Source organism: Musa acuminata, chromosome BXJ3-8, assembly GCF_036884655.1.
Source record: "Musa acuminata AAA Group cultivar baxijiao chromosome BXJ3-8, Cavendish_Baxijiao_AAA, whole genome shotgun sequence".
NCBI lineage: Eukaryota > Viridiplantae > Streptophyta > Magnoliopsida > Zingiberales > Musaceae > Musa > Musa acuminata.
Genome location: NC_088356.1, coordinates 43,536,125 through 43,562,531, shown reverse-complemented (window position 1 = coordinate 43,562,531; position 26,407 = coordinate 43,536,125). Strand labels below are relative to the sequence as shown.

The following is a 26,407-nucleotide window of genomic DNA, read 5'->3' as shown; positions in this document are numbered from 1 at the left end:
GAATTCGCGAACCGATGCATGCCACAATCATACACCCCCTCTCTCTTTCTCTCTCTCTCTCTCTCTCTCTCTCTATATATATATATATATATATATATACCCCAAAAAAATAAAAAATCATTATAATTAAAATTCATTATTTGGACTATAACAAAATTAGAATTTAAATAACATTGATATAGATCAAAGTACATGGCTTATGGATTTTCTGGTTTCTTTAATTTGATGGCTGTCAATTCAATCTTCGGCTCTTATTTTTTTAAGGAGTAAAATATTTCTTTTTCTATTTTTATAGGGTAACTTAATTCATTTTAAAATCGAGAGATACGTAGAACTTTTTTGTTTTATTTAACGCGGTGGCGCCCACGGAGCGCGTCCGCTGACTCGGTGCCCAGATATCACGCACCGATCCGGATCGCGTGTACGACTGTTACGGGTGATGGCGGATCGGCTGTCTTGCCGAAACCAAGAGTTAAAAAGTTAGCTATTATGATTATGGACCCACGAAATAACGAGTGGGGTCCACGATTCTGCCGGTTGCCAGATATCTTTGTTTAGTAAATCCTGATGGATACGGCACACCCGTCTCTGTCGCTTTAAACCGTCTACGTGTTGCGAACGTGTCGGGAGTAGTTTTTCAGATAAATTAGCAAAGCCGATTTGAATAAGACAAAGGAGTTAAACGTAATTTAACTCCATCGAGTGAAAGATCGGGTAGGCATATGTACTGTGTTGGTCACGTGGCCACTTGTTCTTAACAATGTTACACGTTAGGTGTTGCACGTGTCTTGTCGTGGGTGATGTTTATTTTATTTACGAACTCATTTCGATTTCGATTATAAAATAATCTAATTTAAATGACTCGAATTTTATACTAGGTGAAAAAGTCCAACCTATCCCCTTAAATATCACATGCAGTTTCATACGAATAATATTGGACACTTCAGCTCGCTTAGCCACATGGATTAAAAGATAATAAAGACATAAAAACATAAAAACTAGTGATCAACAGCATGCCTGCCTAGCTATCTCTCTCTCTTAATTCTCATAGAGGGTAGGGGACATTAGCTACCATTCGATGTCCCGAACAATTATTTATTATGTATTTACATTAATGATTGATAATAAGTTATCCTTCTTAATGTCTCTCTACTATGTTATTTACACAATTGATACTGTTATCTTTCTCCCCTTCCGTCTTTCGCTAACTTAAGCATCGAAGGGGTGGAGCCAGAAAACCCATGACATAGACCTATTATGCAGGACCATTAACAATTAGAAGACGACTCTACTATCAAGACGTAGCCTCGTAGCCATGAGGTAACACTTCAACCGGAGGACAATCTATCCGTGTAATGAGAGGACCTCACAACCGAGCAGATCCTGGTTCCTCTACCCAGTCTCACTACTCCAAGGCTAGATTAACCACAAGGAACCATCTCCTTTGCGGACCTCCTACATTGGTTTGCCACGTCAATACTCCCACTTCAGCATGGAGGAGAACATAAGGATGAATATACATCTTCGGTAATGAACCAATCGTACTGACTCGCCAATCGACGGTATCAATGAACTATCATTTTGGCATTAGAAGGAGGGTCAAACTGCTAATCATAGGTGCATTGCAAGTGAGTAATACCACGTGTGATATGACACACACTCTTTTTGCTTATTATATTATTTGATATTTTATCACTTTATATTACTTATTGTATGAATATATATATTATGATGTCTATAGATCTATGTAATAAGAATCATATCATGATGAGATCATGATAACGAGACAAATTCACCTTTAAACATAAATCCTAAATAATCTCGATTATAGGTTACTCGAGAGGGACATCGAGATAATCATACAAACTGGTATACTATATACTTGTCCATACAATAGAGGCAACTAGTCTCATAGCTACTCGTGTGGGGACACTAAGGGGATTGAGAGATAAAGAGTTCTTTATGAGAATTTGATTAGAGCGAGACTCGAGGAGAAACCGTATTAGCCTGATAGCACTATGTTTGATATACGGTCTCTGAGATATTCTATGGATGAGGGACTATAGGTACACAATAACTGAGCATAAATATGTTCAAACAATTAGATTCCCCTATATCATCTAGGGACTACGGCGTAGTGGCCTAGTACGTTCGTAGTAGATGAATCAAGTAAATTATTATGAAGATATTCATAATAATTTATTGAGCTAAAAAGAGTTCTAACATGTATGACTTATGGCCAGCTTGATATTAGGCCTAGAGAGTCATACACATATGGTAGGTGCGATGAGTAGAGGTTCGGATCAGAGATATCCGCTGGAGCCCATATCTTATTGGATATCCAATAAGCCCATGAATTATTAGATCCTATGGATGAAATCCAATAAGAGCAACTAAGAGATTATTTGGTAGAGACCCACTAATCTAAGAGGCATATGTAATTGGATGGAGATCCAGTACCCAATATGATAGGATCCATTATGGTAAGTTGATATGTGGCCTCTATAAATAGGAGAAAACCAAATGGCGATAAGCTAAGTTCTTTTTTGCTACCTCCTACTATTCTTATCTCTCCCTCTCCTCCTCATACTGTAGTCCCTATTTGGGGCGTGCGGACAACAAGAAGGGGTAGCCCCTTCTTGATTGCTTAGTGCGCGAGAGGAAGAGATTTGAGTAGCAATTTGATGAGCGTCTTCGCAGCCCCTATCATGTAGATCATTATTAGAGAGGAGGATAGTTGATTTCCTTTATTCTCTCCCATAGATCTACAGATTTTCAAGGATATACGATCTTCCTAGATAACACATCTTTCTTATACATATAGTTTTTTAATTTTGTAGGTTTTTACGTACCAATCTTTGCATGACGATGAAACCTTATTTTTCTACAAAAATTATGAAATCTTATTTTTTGTTCTTCTGTTGCGCATGTGATGTCGCTCCAAATTTCCTAACATGAACATCGTAGGTACATTCTTTTATTACTTCACCCAACAAACATTTGAGCGAAGATATGTTACCTCCGATCCTAAGCCCCCTCGGGAAGAGAAGGCACGTATCCCATTTCAATAGAATGACACCTCCGCCTCATCCTCGGCAACGTTGGGGACAGCCCAAGGACCCAGGCTTTAGTAGCCTTGTGCCTCCACCTCATTCCCGGTGACGCCAAGGACAACCTTTGGAACCAAGCCTTAGCAGTCTAGCGCCTCCGCCTCATCCTCGACAGCGCTAAGGTTAGCCCAGCAAACCAAGCTTCAGCAGCCTAATACCTTCACCTTGTCCTCAATAACGCTAAAGATAGCCCAAGGAACCGAACTTCAGCAGCCTAATGCCTCTACCTTGTCCTCGACAACACTAAGGATAGCCCAAGGAACTATGCTTCAATAGCCTACTACTTCTGTCTTGTCCTTGACAGCGCTAAGGACAACCCAGGAAACTAGGCTTAAGCAATCCAATGCCTCCGCCTCATCCTCGGTAGTGCCAAGGACAACCCAAGGAACCATGCCTCAGTAGCTTAACACCTCTGTCTCATCTTCAACAGCACCAAGGACAACCCAGAAAACTATGATTTAACAGCATAGCACCTTTGTCTTGTCTTTGTCAATGTCAAAGACAACCCAAGGAACTAGGCCTCAACAGCCCAATGCCTCCGCCTCATCTTTGATAGCGCTAGGGACGACCCAAGAAACTAGGCTTCAGCATCCTAATGCCTTCGCCTCATCCTCAGCAGCACTAAGAATAGCCCAAGGAACTAGGCCTCAGCAACCAAGTACCTTCGCCTCATCCTCGACAGTGCCAAGGACAACCTAGGGAACTAGGCTTCAATAGCCTTGTGCTTCTACCTCATCCTCAACAGCGCCCACTAGGCCTCCTTGAGTCTTTGCTCGGCCTCCTTTGTTAGGCCTCAGTAGCTTTGCGCCTTCACCTCATCCTCGGCAACTTCCTTCAGACCTACATAAATTTTTGCTTGGCTTCCTTTACTTGCAGCTCTAAGAGAAGCTCAGTGGCTCTAACCTTGGCAACGTTGCACCCCGACATCCACCATTAGCAAAATGTCATAGTAGAAGTCACTAAGGCAGATCCATTCCCTAGTCCATAGTGGCCAAATTCAAACCCACCATGGAAGTCGTACCTCCAATCACCGCATGCTAGTGGAACCTAAAGAGGAGCATGACCCCCTAAGCGCATCAAACCTTAGGACAGTAGAAAGCTTCCCTCGTAGATAAGCACCACAAGTAATATAAATCATAAGGGCAAAACGACGCATCACGTCATGGGCAAACCGCCTTAGCAGCGACAAATGCTACCCGTGCGTAACATCATCCACCACCACTAGTTAGGTATTAGGGTAGGTCCAATCTACAACTTTAACGCGGTCAAATCCCTTGGCAAGTCCAATTTATCGCCTCAATGTGGTCAAACCTCTTGGCAGGTCCAATCTATCATTTCAACATGATCAAACCCCTTAGCGAGGCCAATGTACCACTTCATTACAGTCAAACCCCTTGGCGGGTCCAATCTACCGCTTCAATGTGGTCAAAATCCATAACAGGTTTAGCCTCCCGCATTAATGTGGTCGTGCCAAGCACCATAGTAGATCCATCCTCCCGCTCAAAAGTGGTCGAGCCAAACCCCTTAGATCAACAATCCGTCACTCCAACTCAAAACGAGCAGACACCCCCGTGGAGGAGCACCATCCACCTCACATCGACTACAACGAATCAACAGCAAAACAACACACACATCATACAAGCATAGAGAAAGTGACGCCCTTTGAGAGCTTTGTTTAAAGCTCCGAAGGATGCCTTTCCGAGAGATGAATGATAGGGATAATATTGGTACCTTCCAACTCCCTTCGCCACGTGGACTAAAAGACAATAAAGGTATGAAAACTATCTATCATTAATGACAGCATGCCATAGCCTCCCTAGTCACCTCTTGGCTGACATCTCATTAATGCCTCTGCATTAATGGCTAACACCAAGCTCCTCTCTTAATGCCTTTGCTATAGGGTAGGGAGGCCTTGGTTAAGGTATGTCTAGACTATTCGATGCCCCAGGCAGCCATACCTCTGTATTAATGACTGATAGTAAATCACTCTCATTAATGCCTCTATCGTATAAGGTAATGCATGTCTAAACCGCTTGGTGCCTAAGTATAAAAACTACGCCCTAAGCTAGGCGCCAAAGAGAGGGCGAAGTAAGCAATAACCTCTTTACTCTCTATTCTCTCATTTCCACAACTGATATTATTGTCTTCCTCTCCCTCCATCTTTTGCTGACTTAAGCATTAGAGGGGTTGAGCTGGGAAGCCCTTGATGTTGACCTATTGTGTAGGACCATCGATGATCAAGAGACAACTTCGCTGCTAGGATGCAGTATCACAGCCACGAGACAACCCTTCGACCAGAGGACAACCTATCTGCCTGAAGGGAGGACCTCAGAGCTGAGCAGATCCTCGTTCCTCTACCCGATCTCACTACTCTAAGGCTAAATCAACCTCGATGAACCGCCTCTCTTACGAACCTCCTATGTTAGTTTGCCATGTCAGCACCCCCACTTTAGTATGGAGGAGAACACAAGGATGAACCTGCACCTTCAATAGTGAACCAACCGTGCCGACTCACCAATTGATGATGTCGATGATTTATCACAGTTAATATTGTTGGGAAAAAACCTGTTAAAGCAGAATAATTCTTTTCTCTATTTGTGTATCAAAATACTAATTTGATATCAAAATACAAATATTAATCAGCACAGCATAAACAATAGAGCAATAAATCATTCACACAGTGAGACCAAATTTTTAACGTGGAAAACCCAATGTGAAAAAAATCACGAGACCGTAGTTCACCTCAAACTTTCACTATCAATAATAATGATAATAAGTTTACAATAAGTCTTCTCTAGAATAGCAAGAGGATCACAATAACATCAAGATCATATATCTTGGCTCAAGAATAGCATATCTTAGAATTTTAGGTCTTACAAAATGGGTATAGCAGGAAAGTAACTTAGAAAGGATAAACTGTAGATCAACACCGTTAGAATTGTAGAGCTTATTGCAAGAATGAAAACTTAAAATTCTAATCTTTCTCACTCTTTTCTCTCTCTCTCTCTTTCCTCTCACTGTACGCTGCCATCGTTCTCCGCATGCACGCATGCTGCCCTCTGTTCTTCTCTTCTCTCTCTGTGCCGTCGTTGTTCGCTGTGCAATCTCATTCGCTTCTTTCCTTTTTAATAATTGATTTGAGCTCAAAAGGCTCAATTGTGCAAGCCCACGTGTAGGCTGGACCCAAGAGATATGGATTAGGTTCGGAGCCATATCAACATTAATTCTGGTTTCTAGTGCCAGTAACTTGCTCTATTTCTATTGATGGGTTTAGCTCGTTTCTTTAAAAAAAGATAAGATTTTTGTATCTTTGGTGCTGTAACAGCTGAAATTTTAAGTAAAATGTTGGAAGCCAGAGGCTCAAATTTGTGAAGATTTGGATGCTATCTGTGAAAGATGCTTGCCTTTAACTTCTTGCTGCTATAATTACTTTTGCTCGACAGTTATTTGAGAGTATGCGTTTCATCACAGGGCACTTGGAATTTGAGTCCATCAGACCCATCATATTGTAAATTTGAGATGGTTTTTACTGTGGTATATGTCATTGGCCAGTCGATTTGTATAGCTTTTGAGAAGAATCAATAGTCAAATTGATGGTAGATGCTTCTGATCTAGTTCCGAATCTGCCTTATGCATTTGTTTCTAACCCTCAGCTCTGCTCTTTAAGGAGGTTCAACAGTGCAGTGGCCTTTCTTGAGCAAGGTGCCTACCATGCAGCCATTCATATTTCCAAGAGGAGAAGCGAAGAAACTATCTTTGATGAACACTCGATCTTCTAGATTCCAACCTGTATCAGCCATTGATGCCTTCGAGGCCAATCAGGTAGGTGTGCATCGATTTTCCAATTGGTTTTAAACAACACCAATCATCACACCGGTCATTTTGCTCACCAAACTGGCATGTTCTTGCGTCTTGATATTGTAGAAATGCTTCGGTTTTGACATATGGCACGACGTCAACCAATATACATTCCATGCATGTCAGCCTCAGAACACTGGTCTTATTGATCCTTGGCACTTCACCGCACAAGTCGAATCACTCTATCCCTGTCAACATGAATAGTCCTTTGTTCAAGCAACAGCCTTTTGGAGGTGGAACCACAGTTAGCGTCGCGCCCCCGTTGGTGGCCCTGTGCTTGGTGGAGCCATTGCTCCAAGGTAAAATATTTTGTGATAAGTTTCAAAACAAAGCCTTCAACTCTTTGCTTCAGACATTATCAATTCCATCTTGTTGACGATTTGGCATGATGTATTTGTTTCTCCAGCAATATGCCCGACACCACCACCAAAATGACTGCTCAGCCAACTATTTTCTTCAGGGAGTTCGTAAATGTGATTCTTTCATATTTCATGGTGATCATGCAAGATGGAGAATGAATACCATGGGTGTGAAGCAATTTTGTTGATTAATTTTCTTTTCAGGCTCAAGAAATTATGTTATTAGCAAGGAGGGGATCTACAGTGACTTTAAATGCTATGAATCTATTTGAAGCACCCTTGCTAGATGCGGCCTCATTCCCAACTGAAGCAGTAGAATAAGATGATTTAACTACAAAATGGACTTTGACCTCTAATGGGAGTCATGTGGTTATCACCCTGCGACATTGCTAACGTCGTATACGGTGTCTATATGGGAGTTTGACCTCTACTGAAGCAGTGGTAGCACCTAATATTCCAATTAATCGGAAGCAAACAAAGATTAAGTTTAGCTTATAAGGATCTGATGAGTATGTTATGTTAATTTTAATTTAAGTATTTTGATTAATAGTTTAGATCAAATGAAGTTATTGGCTAGTTAGCTCATCAAACTCGGGTCGTGATAATAATGATGTCAATTCCCTAATCCTATTGAACATATACTATGATTGTATAATCTAAATTTCATTCAAAAAGGAATAAAATCTTTCTTGCACATAATATAATATAGTATGACATATTATTTGTTCTTGAAATTAATCTTTGATAGATGGGCAAAACGAAGTCATCTTGTGGTTTGTGGAAATTGATCTTTGGATTACTTGATCAACTAGGCAAAGTAGTTTTCTCTTTCATCAATCAGATTTGGACAGATTAATTTAAACTCTAGATTATATTAATTATGACTATAAGAACATTTGAGATAATTTATATATTTATGTATTTTTTTATCCATACTAGTTAATGTTGATTAGCCATGACTAACCTAAGGTTGGATATTAATGCAAGGGATGCATAAGAATAATATTATTATCTATAATTAAAGTAGAAAGGTCATGGACATGAGAGAAAGGACCTCGACCATGACACGTTAGAAGAGAATTTTGATTCCTAATAGTGTATGGATCGTATCTATAGCTAAGGGAACTATACGAATAAATCATAAAGGTAGAAGATTCGACTATAACAATGAAGAAAGCTGCATGAGGAAAAGGAAGATCACGACGAAAAGGGTCTTCGATGACTACATGCTTGAAGAGGACCTCATAGAGTGAATTATTGAATCAAAGTAAAAAAGACCTTAGGGCTAAAGCGAAGGAAACTTCAGAAACTATACACTTGAAGAGGCCTCAGAATACAAAAATATTAGCAGATTTGAATCATACGACTATAAATCCTCAAAGCCAATTGGGACAAATCAGTAGCAAGCCACATGTATCTTTCATGAGGCACTTATTATGAAATTATCAAGAAAAATCCTACGTAATCGTATGTTATCGGATACATACTCTATTCAAAATTTATCAAGGATATTAATAAAGTGATAGAATGAAGAGTGAAATTATAAAGGTAAAGAGAAAGTACATCTCAATTAGTGTCATATAATGTCTATTTATACATAGACATTATATGTAGTTGAGAAAATCTTTCATGCAGTTGATAAAATCTTTCTGTTATCATATATCCCTTATTTTTAAAATATTTAATATGTAAAATTCATTGAATCGGTTTAGTATAATGAATCAATTGATCCTCTCTCTGTTATCATATATCCCTTATTTTTAAAATATTTAATATATAAAATTCATTGAATCGGTTTAGTATAATGAATCTATTGGTCCTTCGTATCCTCCCACCCTTGGTTCAATGAACCAGTGTCATATTTAGTCTCTACCTTGGGATGTAGCTTATCTCCAATCTCCCATGATCATCTTTAAGCCAAACTGTGTCTCCTCTTGGCCTAAACCTCGTTAGTTCTGCCCTTGACAATACCTTGTCTCCTCATTCAACATACCTTGTCAGACTTCATTCAACATACCTTGTCTCCAATCTCCCATGGTCATCTTCAAGATCAGAGAATCAAAGGGACTAACATTGTCTAATTCCTGATATTAACCATCGTTTTCTCTATGGTATAGCAATCGAATCATGTCGGGACAAGTAACCGAGCATCCCTCTACATTATGATATTATTTTATGGAACTGATATTTTATTCGATACGTATCCTAAATAGACTTTTCTGTGCTTTTTACTAATTGTTGCTGTGATCACAGTGAGGATGCTACTTGATAGTGGATGCTTGGGTGGGTTTTTAACTGAAATAAAATTGTAATGGTGAGTCTATAAAGAAAGTACGAATTAGAATGATCATCTTCTACTATATATACTAAATTACTTATAATTATTTTTTCGTTCATAATTGAAAGATGTTATTTGTCCCTAATTAGCTTTTTTTTTTTTGTGTGTGTGGGAGATTTGGCCTTGCGCATGTTTTTCGCGGAGTTTCCGAGCAGTCGAATGGATGGAAATTTGTTGTAAGCTATATATATGGTATTTCAATATGTTAGACGATAGAGTTAACTATCTTTTATTCAGTATGTTGAATGAAGTTATTGAGATTCGAGTTAACTATCTTTTATCCGATTCGCTTTATTTATTATCATACTTCTTTCTATATGTCACTCGAATAACTATTAATGAAAAAGTCTATTATTATCAAATTGGTAATCGAAGGTAAGTTCTTTTCTTATGTTTCTCTTTCCAAGGCTTCAATAAGCAAATTCCTCATGTGCATTTTATTTTACTCAATCTTTTTTGATTTACTTACTTGATTATCCACATTCTTTTGTAATAAGATTTGGACAAGTAGAAAATGCCTCAATAAGATCACGAGATTGCCACTATAGTGAGAAATCAATATGATTTACGTCTTATATAAAATATAATTTTATTTATTTATTTTTAAAAATTATTTTATATTGATTTGTGCTATTATATTATATTATATATTTATTTACTATATATTTGAATCATATAAGATTTTCTGTAAGATTATATATAACCATATATTTATGTTTTAATTTATTTTTTAATTAATTTAAATAAAAATAATATATTTACTTAAAAATAAATATGTTAGAAGGGTAAATTTGTCACAAATGATTTGCAAGTAGATTACTGGAAGCATACACATTTCAGATACACACACAACTAAATGTATAAGCACTAACAAATTGTAATTACATTGTTCAAATGAAAACACTAAATTACATGTTAAGCAGCACGCCGAAGCATGCTGCTGTGATTGAAAGCAGGAGACAGACAGACAGACACTAGCTTTTTCGTTGTATCAGTGGACTGAGCACCTGCTGTGATTGAAAACAGGAGACAAGACAGACAAAACCTAAGGACTAAACACACGTCCCACAAATATGATACGCATCGAACAAACGTATCAAGTTTTGAAGAACCATATGTGATTTGACGTGGGAACAAGAGGCGGATTCCACGATCTAAGTGACATGGATGATGCAATAGCAACAGGGATTGATTACCTTGTGCGTAAAATTATTTTCTCTAGATTGCTCTAACTGAAACGAATGAAGAGTTTGTGCATCTGGGTCGGCGGATGCAAGAAGAATGGCTGTGCGTTCACCATCTGAAGAGGTCATCATCAGCATACCATCCGATGACCAAGAAGAACTAGTTGTCGTGATGCCATCCGCCGATCCAGATGCACAAACTATCATCCAGATGATGACTCCTACACCATCTGAAGAGGTCATCGTCAGCATGGAAGAACTAGTTGCCGTGATCCCATCCGCCGACCCAGACGCACAAACTCTTCATTCGTTTCAGTTAGAGCAATCTAGAGAAAATAATTTTGCGCAGAAGGTAATCAATCCCTGTTGTTATTGCATTATCCATGTCACTTAAATCGTGGAATCCATCTCTTGTTCCCACGTCAAATCACATATGGTTCTTCAAAACTTGATACTTTTGTTCGATGCATATCGTGTTTGTGGGACGTGTGTTTAGTCCTTAGATTTTGTCAGATTTATTGCACTTCAGGTGCTCAGTCCACTGATACAACGAAAAAGCTAGTGTCTGTCTGTCTCCTGCTTTCAATCACAGCAGCATGCTTCGGCGTGCTGCTTAACATGTAATTTAGTGTTTTCATTTGAACAATGTAATTACGATTTGCTAGTGCTTATACATTTAGTTATGCGTATGCCTTCGCGTAATAGTTATGTGTATCTGAAATGTGTATGCCTTCGTAAATCTAAATGCAAATCATTTGTTTGGCCTATACATATTAGTTATGTTACTACACAAGTAATTATGAGACTAGTTATTTCTATTATATGGACGGATATATCGTACATCGGTCTATTCGATTATTTTGATTTCTTTCTCGAGTAACCTATGACCAGAAATGATTCGTGTTTAAAAATGAATTAGTCTCATTATCATAATCTCACAATGATCCAATTCACATTGCACAGATTCAAAAACATCACAATATATTCATCATATAATATAAAGTAAAAAAATATCATTATTAATATTAACTAAAAGAGATTATTCAATAGATTACACATATCATTACTCATGTGATTAGCTTACGGAACACCTATAACTACCATGTATTGCACGATTTTGTCATTTTAGACTCTTGTGTGAGCCATCTTTTATCACCTCTGTTTCTCGTGGTTGCACTTAACTGGATCCAATCCCACGATGGATCCAAGCCCATTCAGAGAGTTCCACGTAGTAGTCAATTAAACCATGATGTTTTCTATGTGGTATTCTCTTCGTCGCTGCGCATCTCAGATGGAAATAATGCTCTCTCTAATGTTGGCTTGCGTCCAACCCATTAATATTATCATTTGGGTAGTAAAGATACCGAGGCTATCCAAGTATTAGCAGCTAATCAATCAGTGGTTCTTTCTCTATGTAAGCATGATTTAAACTCGTAACTCTTATAATTCTTTATATCCTTTCTTGTGGTCCTCATCCATAAGATTATTGCTTTGGCATCACCTAATGCATATGGAGTTCAGGTTCAATAATGCATATGAAAAGTTTTAATAGAAGAGAAAGATGTTACTATAAAATCAAAAACAAATAACTTCTAGTACTTTCAAATCAAAAAGTGTCAACTACGAGGGACTAAGAGTGTGAAAAGACTCAACTAAGTGCATAAGAAATTATGTTGTGTCGAAACTTGGGTGCTCTCGGTAGGATGGTCTCAGTCTCTTCCTTCCTTCTTGCTGTTGAAATCACCTTCTGAGATTTGGGCAGTGATTAGATAGATTTTGAACTTCTCACACGAGCTAGAGGAAGCTTTAAAGTAAGGCTTTGGTTGTTGGAATTTAGGAAGGAAGGGGCTACAGTTGGAAGGAACTCGGCAGCACGTCTTCTTCTTTAATCTCTCAACCAGAGTTTGGGCTCTAGGCCGGCTATAATTTTTTGTTGGCTCTTTGCTCCAATGCAATGCAGTAGGCTAGGGAAACAGAAGAAGAAGAAGAAGAAGAAGAAGGAAGAAGAAGAAGAAGAGTAAAAGTTGATTTGGGTTGATCAAATTGAGCTTTGAAGCTTGATTGATGACTTGGCTTGAGTTTGTCATTGATCAAATTGTTCGAAGTTGGGTGAGCTTTGGAGATAGATTGAGTGTCATTGAGCTATGCAACCTAGTTCAATTCCCTTTTTTGCTTGATTTGAACCCTACAATTGACTGAACCAAGTCGATTGATCGATTTAAGATGATTTAAACCAATTTGATTTATTCAAGTTTGTTTGACGTAAATTGAATCCAATATAATCTAATTTAGATTAATCTAGGGTGATTCCAAATGTTAGAGGTCAGTTCAATTAGGTTCTAGCTAAATTAAGTTAGACTCAAGTTAATTAGATTGATCTAGTTAGGGTTTAAGCGCTAATTAATATATGTTCATTGATGATGCTTGAAGAGTAATTAATTTGAGATGTTTTGATTGATGATATTATTTCATCTTGAAATGGATATGATATGTTATTTTATCAGATGATACCACCACCCAGTCTGGCCAATACCACTGCCAGAACACCTGGGAGACTGAGTCTCAAACGGTGTCACCGTCGATCCTGATTTCAGGTGCTGAATGAACTGTTTAACCGACCCAAATCAATCCTGTTAAGGGCCCAGTTGGACCCTAAGTGAGTTAGTGGGATTACCTCCCAATCCTAACTCAACTTAAGGTTTCACTATGATAATTAAGATATTTAACAAAACATTCATGGTTCGGTATATCAATTGTTCTTCAGGTAAGCTTTCGACGATCTTTCGGTGAACTTCACGGCGATCTTCTTGCGAGGTCCGACAAGCTTCTTTGGTAAGCTCCTGAACTTCTCAGTTAATTCCGGTAAAACTTGATGAACGTTCGGATTTCTGACGTACTCTCGAACTCCCAATGAAATCTCGATCTTGACACCAGCACAGCATTTGTTTTATGTCTTACTGCTATCGTAGTTAATCTTGTACATTTTTTTCAACATATAGGTTAGATCAAACAATTTACTGATTGATTTCATCATCAAAATTCGAGATTCAACATTATTATTGAGGATAGGTAGAATGATTCATTTCAAGGATTAGTGAATTAATATATTTAATAACTAGATGGTTCCTTCATGAGACGAATGCATCTATATTTTGATAGATGAGCGATGCTACTTAATTTTTGAGGGTACGATATTAGTATTTTCCATCATAGGAGAACGTAAAGCTTATCCCAAATAAATTCTTTCCTTTATTGGTAGGAGAGTATTTGTGAGATGACTATTGATTTGATTGTTGATTTTATTAATGAATATATATATATATATATATATATATATATATATATATATATATATATATATATATATATATTATGGTTTTATAGGGGCTCCGACTCAATATATTCTTGAATTATTTTGTTTTGTGTTTGATTCTTAGAATAGAATCTTAATAGCTCTAAACCAGATCTCGTGGAGAATAGATTTTCCTCTACTATTAGGTAGAACAACTAGTCTATGACATCACTCATGTTAGCGAATGAAGTCAGATGGATATTTATTTGATTTTTCTTTTGAGTAATAGATGAGTTGTAATAAATCATTAGAATTTATGTTTTTAATAAAGTAATGTAGTCTATGGAAAGGTGTTACAATCACATAATGTGTGTGACAGTAGATGAAGCTCGAGCTGCTTTGAAAAAAATAAAAATAAAAATAAAATAACTCCGGTCGACCAAAGTAGATTGCTCTGATATTTTTTATTTTCTGTGCTTTTTGTAGAATGTAGTTTTGGTGCTTTAGCATAAACATTTGGGTGTTTAGTTGGACATGTCACCCATGCAATGGTATGTCATTAGAGACTTTTGTTTCGAATGGTATGAGATGTAGCGAAGATGAATGCACATATATAAGATATATTTTCTAATAAAAATAATCTACTAGAAATTTATCCAAAAAAAAATGTAAATATAAATGCAACATAGGCCCAATTTTTAATCATGAAAGTAAAATCTTTTATTGTTGGATACAATATCAAGCAATCCTCGTCGTGCAGACTACTGCTCACAAAGTGAACCCAAAAGGAAACGAGTCTCCTTTGATCTTTTCCCTCTCCATTAGTCTGCACCCGCGGAAGCATGCCAATTTCTCAGCCGCAGTCGTTGCAGGAGCAGCTGACCGGCTTCAAAGAACATAAGCGGCCGGGCTCCTGGCAGATCATTTCGTGACAACAGCTCATCGTCTTGCACTTGCTCGGGTCTCTGGTAGAACAACATCGGCAATCCTTGCACAGTTGAATAAGAAACTCGTGGCCATGGAGGGTGTTGATCACGTCGTCGAGAGGTCGGTGTTCGACGGAGGAAACAGGTATGTAGTCATCATCGTTGGAGTGTGTTCCTATCTCTGATGCTCCTGCATGCATGCAAGCATCAAGAAACAAGTCAGTGTAAAAGCTATGGCTATATCATATCGGAAGACAAAGGATGACCTCTATAGGGAATAACAGAGAGCAGGAGACCAAGCATCAGAAAGAGGCTGGCGTTGTTGCCCATGGGAATAGGAAACTATGGCGAGAGAGAGGGAGGGAGCTCTTCTTTGTCTTGCTTACAACAGAATGTTTGTGACAGAACAATCTTAGATGGCCATTTGCGATAGGTATCAAGACCTTATAAAGATCATCTCTACCTTGGTCATGCAGCATCTCAAAAGATCTGCTATAAAAGATCAATGTTTCATTAATATAAGGTACATTGTATATATAAATAGGGAGAGATTTCTATCAATCATATGCATGTATCATAATAATTTATCCTGGCTTAATTAAGGATCGTGACATATTAGGAATGCAAGATTATCCTAATCCTCTATTATGTCCCTACAATATTAAACTGTCATCATGTATGTCAATCTTGGAATGATATTAATGGAATACTTTATAAGCAAGTGATTTTGTAGGGGAGTTACCTAATTGGTCCAAAGTGTGAACATCAGATATATGTTAACTATTTGATCTCTGACAAAGTGAAAGCGATGATAATATATTTCATACGAGAGTGGAATATTAGATTGAAATATTATAGGTAATACCAATTTTATCACATTATATTGTTGGAGTGGATCGAGAGCTGACTATAAGTTTGTGAAGTAAGTTGGTGATATGGTTGAGCTCCGCAATAGCAGTGGCGATGACTCGATACTCAACTTTCGTGATAGATGTTATAGCTATATGTTATTTCTTGAAACTCCAATTAAACAGGTTTGCTCTAAGAAAGATTATATAAGATGATGTGGATATTCTATTATCAATATTATCGACTCAAGTAGCATCAACGAAGATGAAATGATGAGTATTTACGAAGAAAAAATTTGTGATGGAAAGGATTTTGTGACTATGTATGAGTGCATGAATTTTTTTTGTAAAAATTTGAAAAAGTTAGAAAAAAAAGAAAAGGACGCAGAACTAAATAATTCAGAAAAATATTCAAAAAACCTAAAATAAAAAATGGAATATATTAATATGGATCCATTGAAAAGTTATACTCAAAATTTTAGAATATGATGCACTATTTTTAGAATTTGGTCAAAAATATTGCATTGTATATAAGAAAATATTCCAAATCAATCATGATTAGTTCCTTTATTTCAGCACAAATTGGAGAATTCTAGTGACTAAACATGAATGAGTTTAATGGTTTGCCATAAGTTTGATGCAAAATTTCTTATAATTATTCTTCACATAATTTTTTGGTTGTACCAATCTTATAGCAAGAGTTAATATAGTACACTCATCAGGCTCATATAAGCGAATCATACACATTGTCCACTTCTAATGTGGGACTAATTGGATGTTTTATATATATATATATATATATATATATATATATATATATATATATATATATATATATATATATATATATATATATATATATATATATATATATATATATATATATATATATATATATAACTTTTTTAAGTTTGTTTGATCTAAATTAAATCCAATCTAATTTAAATTAGATTAATTTAACGTGATTCTAAGGGTTAGAGGAGAATTCAGGTAGATTCTAGTTAAATCAAGTTAGGCTTAAGTTAATTAGATTGACTTAGTTGGGATTTAAGTTGATAATATATGTTCATGGATGTTGCTTAAAGGGTAATTAATTCGAGATGTTTTGATTGATAATATTATTTTATCCTGAAATAAACATGATTTATTATTTTATGAGATTATTATTTTTTATCTGAAAGGTATATAGGATGATTCTACTCAAAGATTAACGAGTCATTAGATATGATGAATAGATAGTTCCTCCGGAAGGAATGCGTCTCTATTTTGATATATGCAAGATGCCACTTCATTTGCTGCAGAAGTATAATATGAGTTTTTTTTCATCTGTTATTAAGAGAACATAAAGCTCATCCTCCACTTTAGTGGTAGAGCATTCCAACGGATGTTTGACATATGCTAGTAGGATAACTATTGATTTGATTATTGACTTCTAATGTTTATTTTCTTATATATTTTAGAATTTTATATGAGCTCTTATACTAATCTAGTTCTTAAATAACTATAAACCATATTTTAATGGAGAATAGATATTCCTAACAACTAGCCTATCACATCACTCATGCTAGCTAATAAAGTCAATGTATATTTATTTGATTTTTGTTTTGAGTAATATATGAGTTTTAATAAACTTTTAGAATTTCTATCTTTAATAAAAATATTACATAATGTGTGTGACGAAGCTCGAGCTGTGTTGGAAATAAAAAAACAATTAAAAAAAAATCCAGCCGATCAAAGTCAATTTCTCTAATTTTTTTAATATTATTTTTTTATGTTTTTTTGTAGGATGTGGTTTCGGTGCTTGAACAGATGCATGCACGTATAATAAGATCGATATATTTTCTAATAAAAAAAATATACTAGAAATTTATCAAAAAAACTATAAATATAAATGCACCATAGGCCCAATCTTTAATCATGAAAGTAACACTACCACTCTTTAAGAAAGTCTTTTATTGTTGGGTACATATCAACCAATCCTCGCCATGCAGACTACTGCTCACAAAGTGAACCCAAAAGAAGAAAAGTCTCCTTTCATCTTGTCCCATCTCCACTAGTCTGCACCCACGGAAGCAATGCCAAGTTCTCTCAGCTGCAGTTGTTGCAGTCGCAACGGATCGGCTTCAAAGAACATAAGCGGCCGGGCTCGAGGCAGACCATTACTTGACAACAACTCATCGTCTGGCAGTTGTTCGGGTCTTTGGCAGAACAACATCGACAATCGCTGCACTGTCTAACATCAGACTCGTGGCCGTGTAAGTTGTTGATCACGTCGTCGAGAGGTCGGTGTTCGACGGAAGAAACAGGTATGTAGTCGTCGTGACTGGAGTGTGTTCCTGTCTCTGATGCTCCTGCATGCAAGCGTCGAGAAACGAGTCAGTGTAAAAGCTATAGCTGTATCATATCAGAAGATGAAGGATGACCTCTATAGGGAATAACGGAGAGCAGGAGACCAAGCATCAGAAGGAGGCTGGCGTTGTTGCCCATGGCAATAGGAAACTATGGCGAGCGAGAGAGAGGGAGGAAGCTCTTCTTTGTCTTGCTTAGAAGAGAATGTTTGTGACAGAATAATCGTTTGTAATCACGCGATCGCTTCTTTCCCTGCAATGGGTATTTGAATATAGATGGCCGTATGTGATGGGTATCAAGGCCTTATAAAGATCATCTCCACCTTGGTCATGCAGCGTCTGGAATTATTTGCCATAATAGATTAATGTTTCATTTTTACGAGGTACAAAGTATACATAAACGTTTGAGGAAGGATAGATTGCCCTCAATCGTGTGTGCATGTATCATAATAATTGAGCCTAGGCTTAATTAAGGATCTTGACATAATAGGAATACAAGATTATGCTAATCTTCTATAATGTGTTTATAAGCTTAAGCTTCCGTCGTAGATGTTAATCTTGGAAATTATATTTGTGAAATACTTTATGAGTAAATGGCTTTGTAAGGGAATTAGTTAATTGGTTAGAAATATGAATATGAGATACACGGAGTTGGAGTCTATCTATTTGATCTTCGACAAAGTAGAAGTCGATGATAATATATTTCATGCGAGAGTTGAATATTAGATTGGAGCATCATAGGTTATATCAATATTATCACATTATATTGTTGAAGTGGATCGAGAGTCGATTCTAAGTTTGTGAAGCAAGTTGGTGATCTAATTGAGTTCTATAATAGTGGTGGTAATAATTTGATACTCAGCTTTCATAATAGATGTTATGACTATATGTTGGGTTTGCTCTGAGAAAGATAATGTAGAACAATATGAATATTCTATTATCGATATTACCAACTTAAGAAGCAAGCATGATGAAGGCATGAAGATAAAAGGATGAATATTTACGAATAAAAAGCTCATGATTGAAGGGGTGTTGTGACTATGCATGAGTGCATGATTTTTTTTATAGAAATTTGAATATTTTAGAAAAAAAGAAAATGACATAGTGTGCAAGAACTAAATAATTCAAAAAAATATAAAAATTTTCGAAAATAAAAAAAATAGAATATATCAATGTGGATCCAATAGAAAGGTATCCTCAAAATTTTAGAATATTTTGATAAGTTCTACTATAGGATGCATTATTTTGAGACTTTGGCCAAAAATAGTGCATTGCATATAATAAAATATTTTTTGACAACTAAATGTTTACCGAGTGTTTGTGACCTAATTAGAAGCTCAAATGTTAAAAATATTATATTAGTGCATGATTTTTTATAATTTTTTTAAAAAAAGGAAAAATGGCATACTATGCAAGAACATAATAATTCAGAAAAAATTTGAAAAAAAATTATGAAAATGAAAAATATTGTAATATGTCCATGTGGATCTAATGCATAGGTATCCTTAAAATTTTAGGGTATTTTGACAAGTCCTATTATGTAATGCACTTCACATATAAGAAAATATTTTTGTGGGTCAAATTTTTATGAAGTGTTTGTGACTTACTTAGAAACTCAAATGTCAAAAAAAATACTGTATGAGTGTCGGAATTTTTTGTGAAATTTTAAAATAGTTAGGCAAGAAAGAAAATGACATGTCCATGTGGATAATTCAGAAAATTCTGGATATGTCCATGTGGATCCAATACAATGATATTTCCAAAGTTTCAAAATATTTTGGCAAGTGCTGCTATGCGATGCACTATTTTTAGATTTTAGCCAAAAATAGTACATCAAGTATAAAGAAATATATATTTTTATGGTCAAATTTTTACCAAATGTTTGAGACCTAATTATAAGATTAACTATTAAAAAATACTGCATGAGTGCATGAATTTTTTATAATTTTTTTAAAAATTTGAATGAAAAATAAAAATAACACACTATGCATGAATTGAATAATTCAGAAAAAATGTCAAAAAAATTAAAATAATAAAATATTAGAATATGTTCATATGGATCCAAATCAAAGATATCTTCTAAATTTCATGATATTTTTAAGTTTTACTATGTAATGCAATGTTGATGGGGATCAGAGGACTACCGCACCATTACGATAGTTCAAGATAATGCAGAAAGCTTCATATCGCTCCATCGGAGCCATATGGGATTAAATGCCTATAGAGGACTTATACTATATATATTTTTATTTTTTTTATTAAATTACAATAGGATTTGGACATAAGACGTATTTGTATTGAGCTTTGGGCTTAGACTTATATGAGTCATTAAAGAAAGATATCATATACATATTTTAAAGTACACGTGCCGAATGGACACCCGTCTTCATCCTATGAATCCCTAATCTCTTATTTCTTATAAAGGGATATATAGTATTTATGTAAGATGGACACTTGTCCTTCTCATGTAAATCTCTAATCACTTATCCTTTAGAAGAAGGTACGTCTTACTCATCTAAGAGACATCCATTTTTATAAAAATATTATAACAAAATAAAATAAAATATTATTAAAAATTGATATTATCTGAATTGAAAGAATTATTTAAATATTCAAATTTCAATATGATTTGGGCACCTACTTTTGTTTTCAAACTTATTCCAAATTTGATTTATCTAAATCTAAGTTGAATTTGGTTAGAAATAACCCAATATAAAAAAAAAGAAATGATATTGAGATAAATGAGATATGATTTATATTCTTAACATCCACGCTCACGATCCCAACACGTACAATTTGAATCCAATTGATGGATTTTTTTAATAAGTGAATAAGTTTTAGGATTTAAGCATGTAATCTTTTACTCTCACAGCATCTTAAAATTTTAATTAATATGATTATACTTAAAAAATAATATTCTTAACATAGTTTTTTACATCGATAGTATTAACCATAAAAATACACCCTTAACTTCGGATTAGAGGAGAGATACATCATTACTAACTTATGCATTAAAGGGATTGACTCGGGAAACTCTTTTCGACCTTAGTCTTTGTGCAGGAAATGAGTCAAGAGAAACTGCGCTCTATTTCGTACGACTCCTCACATGCGGATCAGGGCATATTGTGCTCACGAAGATATCAACAATATTTTTTTCTAATATTTTAGTGCTAGAAGGAGGGTCCGATGTTGTAGAAACGTCCGTAGATTGACCCTGCCCATGAACATTCAAGTGAGGCTCTGCTTCTGACCCATAATACTTTCAGATAGGTCAATAGTTGCCCTTTCCCCATATAGATACATCCACCTCGTTATAAGTACCAATACAGTATTGACGTTCAGTCAACGATGTTAGACCCTCATTTTTAGGAGTGCCATTGATCTATCTACTCGTTCTTACCGAGGCATTCTTGAACCTTACCTAGCAGATACAAGCATTAGCTGGCATAATACAGTATGTTACCTCGCTTCTACCTTGGTCAAACCAGCGGGTGATGCCACTGCCTCAGCCACCATCGATAGTTCAGCAACCTTTTGCATCGATGTTTGTTGGGGTCCTCTCGGCCAATGAATTGTTAACATCTCATAGGCATCCAAGACCTATTGAGCCACCAACCAAGGGAGCACCCTGCTCCCCGATCATAGAGTTTAGTAGGCTATCCCACCACCGCTCCACTTCGCTTGAATCCGAGACTCACTCAATCGATTCAACATACAACTCCCTTAGACTTTCAAAAATATTCCTAAGACTATTCCGTATAGGAGGTAACTCGGCAGTTTGGTAACTGACCTGAGGGACTCTTATCCATGTGGATAGGAGGGTGTTTAACTTCTTGGGCCTTTAACTTTTTACGAGCTTTTTGTGATGTTCACATTGAAAGTGATAACTAACTAATTGTATATACCCTATTAGATATTTACTTTTCTTTTCAAACTTATTTCAAATTTGATTTAAGTGTCTCTAAATCGAGTTGAATCAGGTTGGAAATAACCCAATAGAAAAAAATAATATTAAAATAAATGAGATATTTATATTCTTAACATGCTTGCTCACGTATGGATTACATGCTTAAACCCAACACGTATAATTTGACTTCAATTGATTGATTTTTTTTTTGAATAAGTGATAAGTTTGAGGATTTAAACATCCAATCTTTTACTCTCACATCATCTTAAAATTTTAATTAATATAATTATGCTTAAAAATTATATTATTAACACAGTTTTTAACATCAACAGTATTAAAATTATCCATGACTATTACAAGTGGATAAAAAAGGAACAAAAAAATTGATCATTTTTGGGTTATATAACTTATTTAGTCACTGATCAGTACTTTAGATTCATAGAAGGCTCGTTTATTAGACCTGATTGAACTCAACCCTTACTGTGCTTATGTAGCAACTGAGGGAGAAATGGATCAACCCAATCTTGTATCTAACTTTGTGATCGGGTGCGGATGGCTCGAGTCGTGTTTTCGTCAACGGATCAAAATAAGTCGCCAATAAAGGGTGACGGGGATGAAGTCACGCACCGTATATGATTCGGAGCACCTGTGGACCCCGCTGAGTCATCATCCCGAAGAGCGGAACGAGGTAGCGCCGGGCGCGGGGAATCTCCCTGCTGGCGCACGTGCGCCGGAACCGACGCCAGCCAGTGCCGTCCGACGTCTCTCCAGCCTCGTCCCTTTCCTCCCTGTATCAACCACCGGAAGGGAGTCGATTTATTCCAGTGTGTGCAAGGAGGAGGGCTTCGGTGGTTCCTGACGGAGGAGGAGAAGCTCTGGGTGCAAGGAGAGAAGAAAGTATAGGCATCGTTCGAATCAGATCGCGTGATGGAGACGGATTTCTTGGGAATTCACGAGAGGGATTTGGACCCGCAGACGTCGGAGGAGGACACCGGTGGGAGGCGCCAAGATTCAGGGATCAGGTTTGCTCAAGCTTTCAATCCATCGAACTTTTCTTTAATTTTAATTGTAATTTATTTTCTATAATTAAACAAATCATTTTTCCTTACTATTTGAGGTTTGATTTTCGACTCTCGGCTAAAGGTGTGATTTTGAATGATTTGATCGACTTAGGTTGCTGAAATTATTGGACTATATGAGATAAAAGGTTGGTCTTATATTTTCTTGAAGCAAATCTTGTGAGCTGTGGATCTGGCAACTGGTACGAAGACCGAGTACGGAAAATACGACGCTTTTATGGTGGTGTGGCATTTTATTCCTTCTTTTTGCTAAAGATTGAAACGGTAGGAGATTTGATTGGCTTCAGCAACGGCATTAATCCTGGTTTCTAATGCTGAGTAACTTACTCTCTTGATGGGTTTAGTTCGTTTCTTTGGAAAATGATATGATTTTTGTGTTTTTGGTGCTCTAACAGCTGAATTTTTCAGTAAAATGTTGGAAGCCAGAGGCTCAAATTTGTAATGGATGCTATCTTTGAAAGATTCTTGTCTTTAACTTCTTGCTGCTCTAATTACTTTTGCTCGACTGTTGGTTGAGATATGCGTTTCATGTTTCTGTATTGGAAAGGAAAACGGGGGCACTTAGAATTTGAGTCCATCAGACCCATCGTATTGTAAATTTTTGAGGTGGTTTTTATTGTGATATATGTCAGTGGTCAGTCGATTTGTATAGCTTTTGAGAATAATCAATAGTCAAATTAATGGAAGATGCTTCTGATCTAATTCCAAATCTGCTTTTGCATTTGTTTCTAACTCTCAGCTATGTAAGGAGCTTCAACAGTGCAATGGCCTTTCTTGAACAAGATGTCTACCATGCAGCCATTCATGTTCTACAAGGGTGCACAAGAGGAGAAGCCAAGAAACTGTCTCTGATGAACACTCATCTTCTAGATTCCAACCTGTATCAGCCATTGATGCCTTTGAGGCCAATCAGGTAGGTGTGCATCGATTTTCCAACTGGTTTTAGACATAATCAATCATCACACTGGTCATTTTGCTCACCAAACTGGCATGTTGCTGTGTCTTGATCTTGTAGAAATGCTTCAGTTTCGACATATGGCGAAGGATGAACCAATATCCATTCCATGCATATCAGCCTCAGAACACTGGTTTTGTTGATTCTTCACAGCACGAGTTAAATCACTTTAGTCCTGTCAACATGAGCAGTCCTTCGTTCAAGACTGTGGGTGCTCTAAATGGCCCTAATATAGCAGTCACCTCTGCCAAGCAGCAGCCTTTTGGATGTGGCACCACCATTAGCACCCCCTGTTGGTGTCCCTGTGCTTGGAGCTTTTAATCCAAGGTAAGATATTTTCTGATAAGTTTCAGGAGAAAGCCTTCAACTCTTTTCTTCAGACACTATACATTCCATCTTGTTGACAATATGCCATGATGTATTCGTTTATCCAGCAATATGGCCAACACAACCGCCAATATGACTGCTCTGCTAACTATTTTCTATGGGAACTGCATAAATGTGTATGATGACATTCCATTGGATAAGGTATTCCAATTTTGATGTGAATACCATGGTTGTGAAGCAATTTTGTTGATTAATTTTCTTTTCACGCTCAGGCAATTATGTTATTGGTGAGTAAGGGATCTACAGTGACTTGAAATGCTATGAATTCGAGATCTGAAGCACCCTTACTAGCTGCAGCCTCAGTACCAGCTGAAGCAGTAGAATCAGATGGTTTAACTACGAAAATGACTTTGAGATCTAACGGGAATCATGTGGTATCACCCTGCCCATATCCCTCATGCTCGACATCAGTTATGTCATATACCGTGGCTAGCTCAAGTAGTGGTGATAGCACCTATGATGACACAATGGGGACTAAAGCTGTCGGTTCCATGGTTCCTACAAGCTGGCAAGAAATTTCCAAAAAATCAACTTCAGTTTTAGGATTAGAAATTGTAGCAATTGACATCCCAAGAGGTCATTAGCTCTAAGGTTTGATGAATTGGCAAACTTTGTTTCTCCAGAATAATGAGGATTTTAATCATATCTCATATACAGTCTTTGTTTCTGTGTCTACTAAATTTTTGATAACTTTTTTATCAGGTTAAATAGCCCAGGTAAATAAATAGATTGGTGATTTATATATGCAGCTGTACCTCAAGCTCATAAGGCATCACTACCACGATTCCTGGAAAAGCGCAAGGAGAGGTGAGATTGGTCTGTTTGTGTGCATTTGATTAACTACATCCACTGCTTATCTCTTACCTTCTCTACTTAGTTAGATCCTTTCGATACAAGACCATGAGCATTAAGGACCATTCTTAGTTTCTTTAATGAATTTATGTTCAAGTGTATGACAAAATACATTGTTCTTGTTTATATTAATATTTCTTCCATTCACCTTGTCAAGAGAGGTGCTTTGCTCTGAGTTGTTCATTTTCAGGATGACCAATACCATTCCATATGCTTGTTCCAAGAAAATTCCTGAAAACAGTAGTAGATGCTGAAGTTGCAATGTGTCAAGCAAAATTTCATTGGCTGATATCAATCTTTCGAGGAGAGGACTTATGGTTTGTGGCACACCAAAAGAGCAGCATGGACAGTGGGGAGCCCCTAAGTATTAAGCTAGCATAATGAGTTTGCACTTGAATCAGGCCTGTAATGTATGATTAAATTATTTGTTCATTTCAGTGATAAAATTTCAGATGAGAGATATCATAATGTACTACGTAGTAGAGAGTCTTATAGGGATCTCTGATTACTTGTCCCAATATAATTCAATTGCTATATCATAGAGAAAAAGATGGTTATATCAGGAATTAGATTATGTTAGTCCCTTTGGTCCTCTGATCTTGATGAAAAAGAATTACCTTTTCAGCACCCTTACTGTTTAGAAGATTACTGAAAATTGTTGCAGATTCTGATGATGCATTGATACCAGGCACTTAAGCTTGCATTATATATGTAAATAATACATACATGGCATATTTAGATTCAAGTAAATTGGCACATCTGCAGTTCTGCACATCCCATGGTTGATTTTCTATGCCAGGTTTAATGTGTTTGCCATTATTTTCTCCAGCAGTGAATATTTTCCAACACTTTGGGTATGGAAATGCTTAATGTTTATGTTGGTATCGTATCATGTCTGAGTGGATTCTTGATCTACTTGGGAATCATTGAAAGTGAATTCGAATCCTGAGGTTTCAATAGAAAT

The 26,407-nt window shown here is 36.5% G+C and overlaps 1 protein-coding gene across 11 annotated transcripts; it reads left to right on the top strand.

Annotated features, from left to right (window-relative positions):
* Positions 1-22,795: 22,795 nt before the first annotated feature.
* On the top strand, positions 22,796-26,012 carry LOC108953529 (uncharacterized). Of its 11 annotated transcripts, none has more exons than XR_010498579.1 (7): positions 22,796-23,192; positions 23,344-24,162; positions 24,265-24,531; positions 24,639-24,732; positions 24,804-25,182; positions 25,341-25,398; positions 25,634-26,012. XR_010498579.1 is itself a non-coding variant. In XM_065162587.1 (5 exons), the coding sequence occupies exons 1-3, from the start codon at positions 23,098-23,100 to the stop codon at positions 24,296-24,298; spliced, it is 303 nt and encodes a 100-aa protein (XP_065018659.1). In that variant the 5' UTR covers positions 22,796-23,097; the 3' UTR covers positions 24,299-24,531; positions 24,639-24,732; positions 24,804-26,012. The 11 variants fall into 11 exon arrangements, 1 of the variants encoding a protein (XP_065018659.1); XR_010498576.1 differs by having other exon boundaries at positions 25,294-25,398; XR_010498582.1 differs by having other exon boundaries at positions 23,344-23,377; positions 23,989-24,162; positions 24,804-26,012.
* The last annotated feature ends 395 nt before the right edge of the window (positions 26,013-26,407 follow it).

What these genes read in the sequence shown, in the direction of transcription:
- LOC108953529 (XM_065162587.1), top strand. Translation starts at nt 23,098, where the DNA reads ATGGAGACGGATTTCTTGGGAATTCACGAGAGGGATTTGGACCCGCAG. An exon ending in CGCCAAGATTCAGGGATCAG is followed by an intron (nt 23,193 to 23,988) that starts GTTTGCTCAAGC and finishes TCTAACTCTCAG; the next exon opens with CTATGTAAGGAGCTTCAACA. An exon ending in ATGCCTTTGAGGCCAATCAG is followed by an intron (nt 24,163 to 24,264) that starts GTAGGTGTGCAT and finishes TTGATCTTGTAG; the next exon opens with AAATGCTTCAGTTTCGACAT.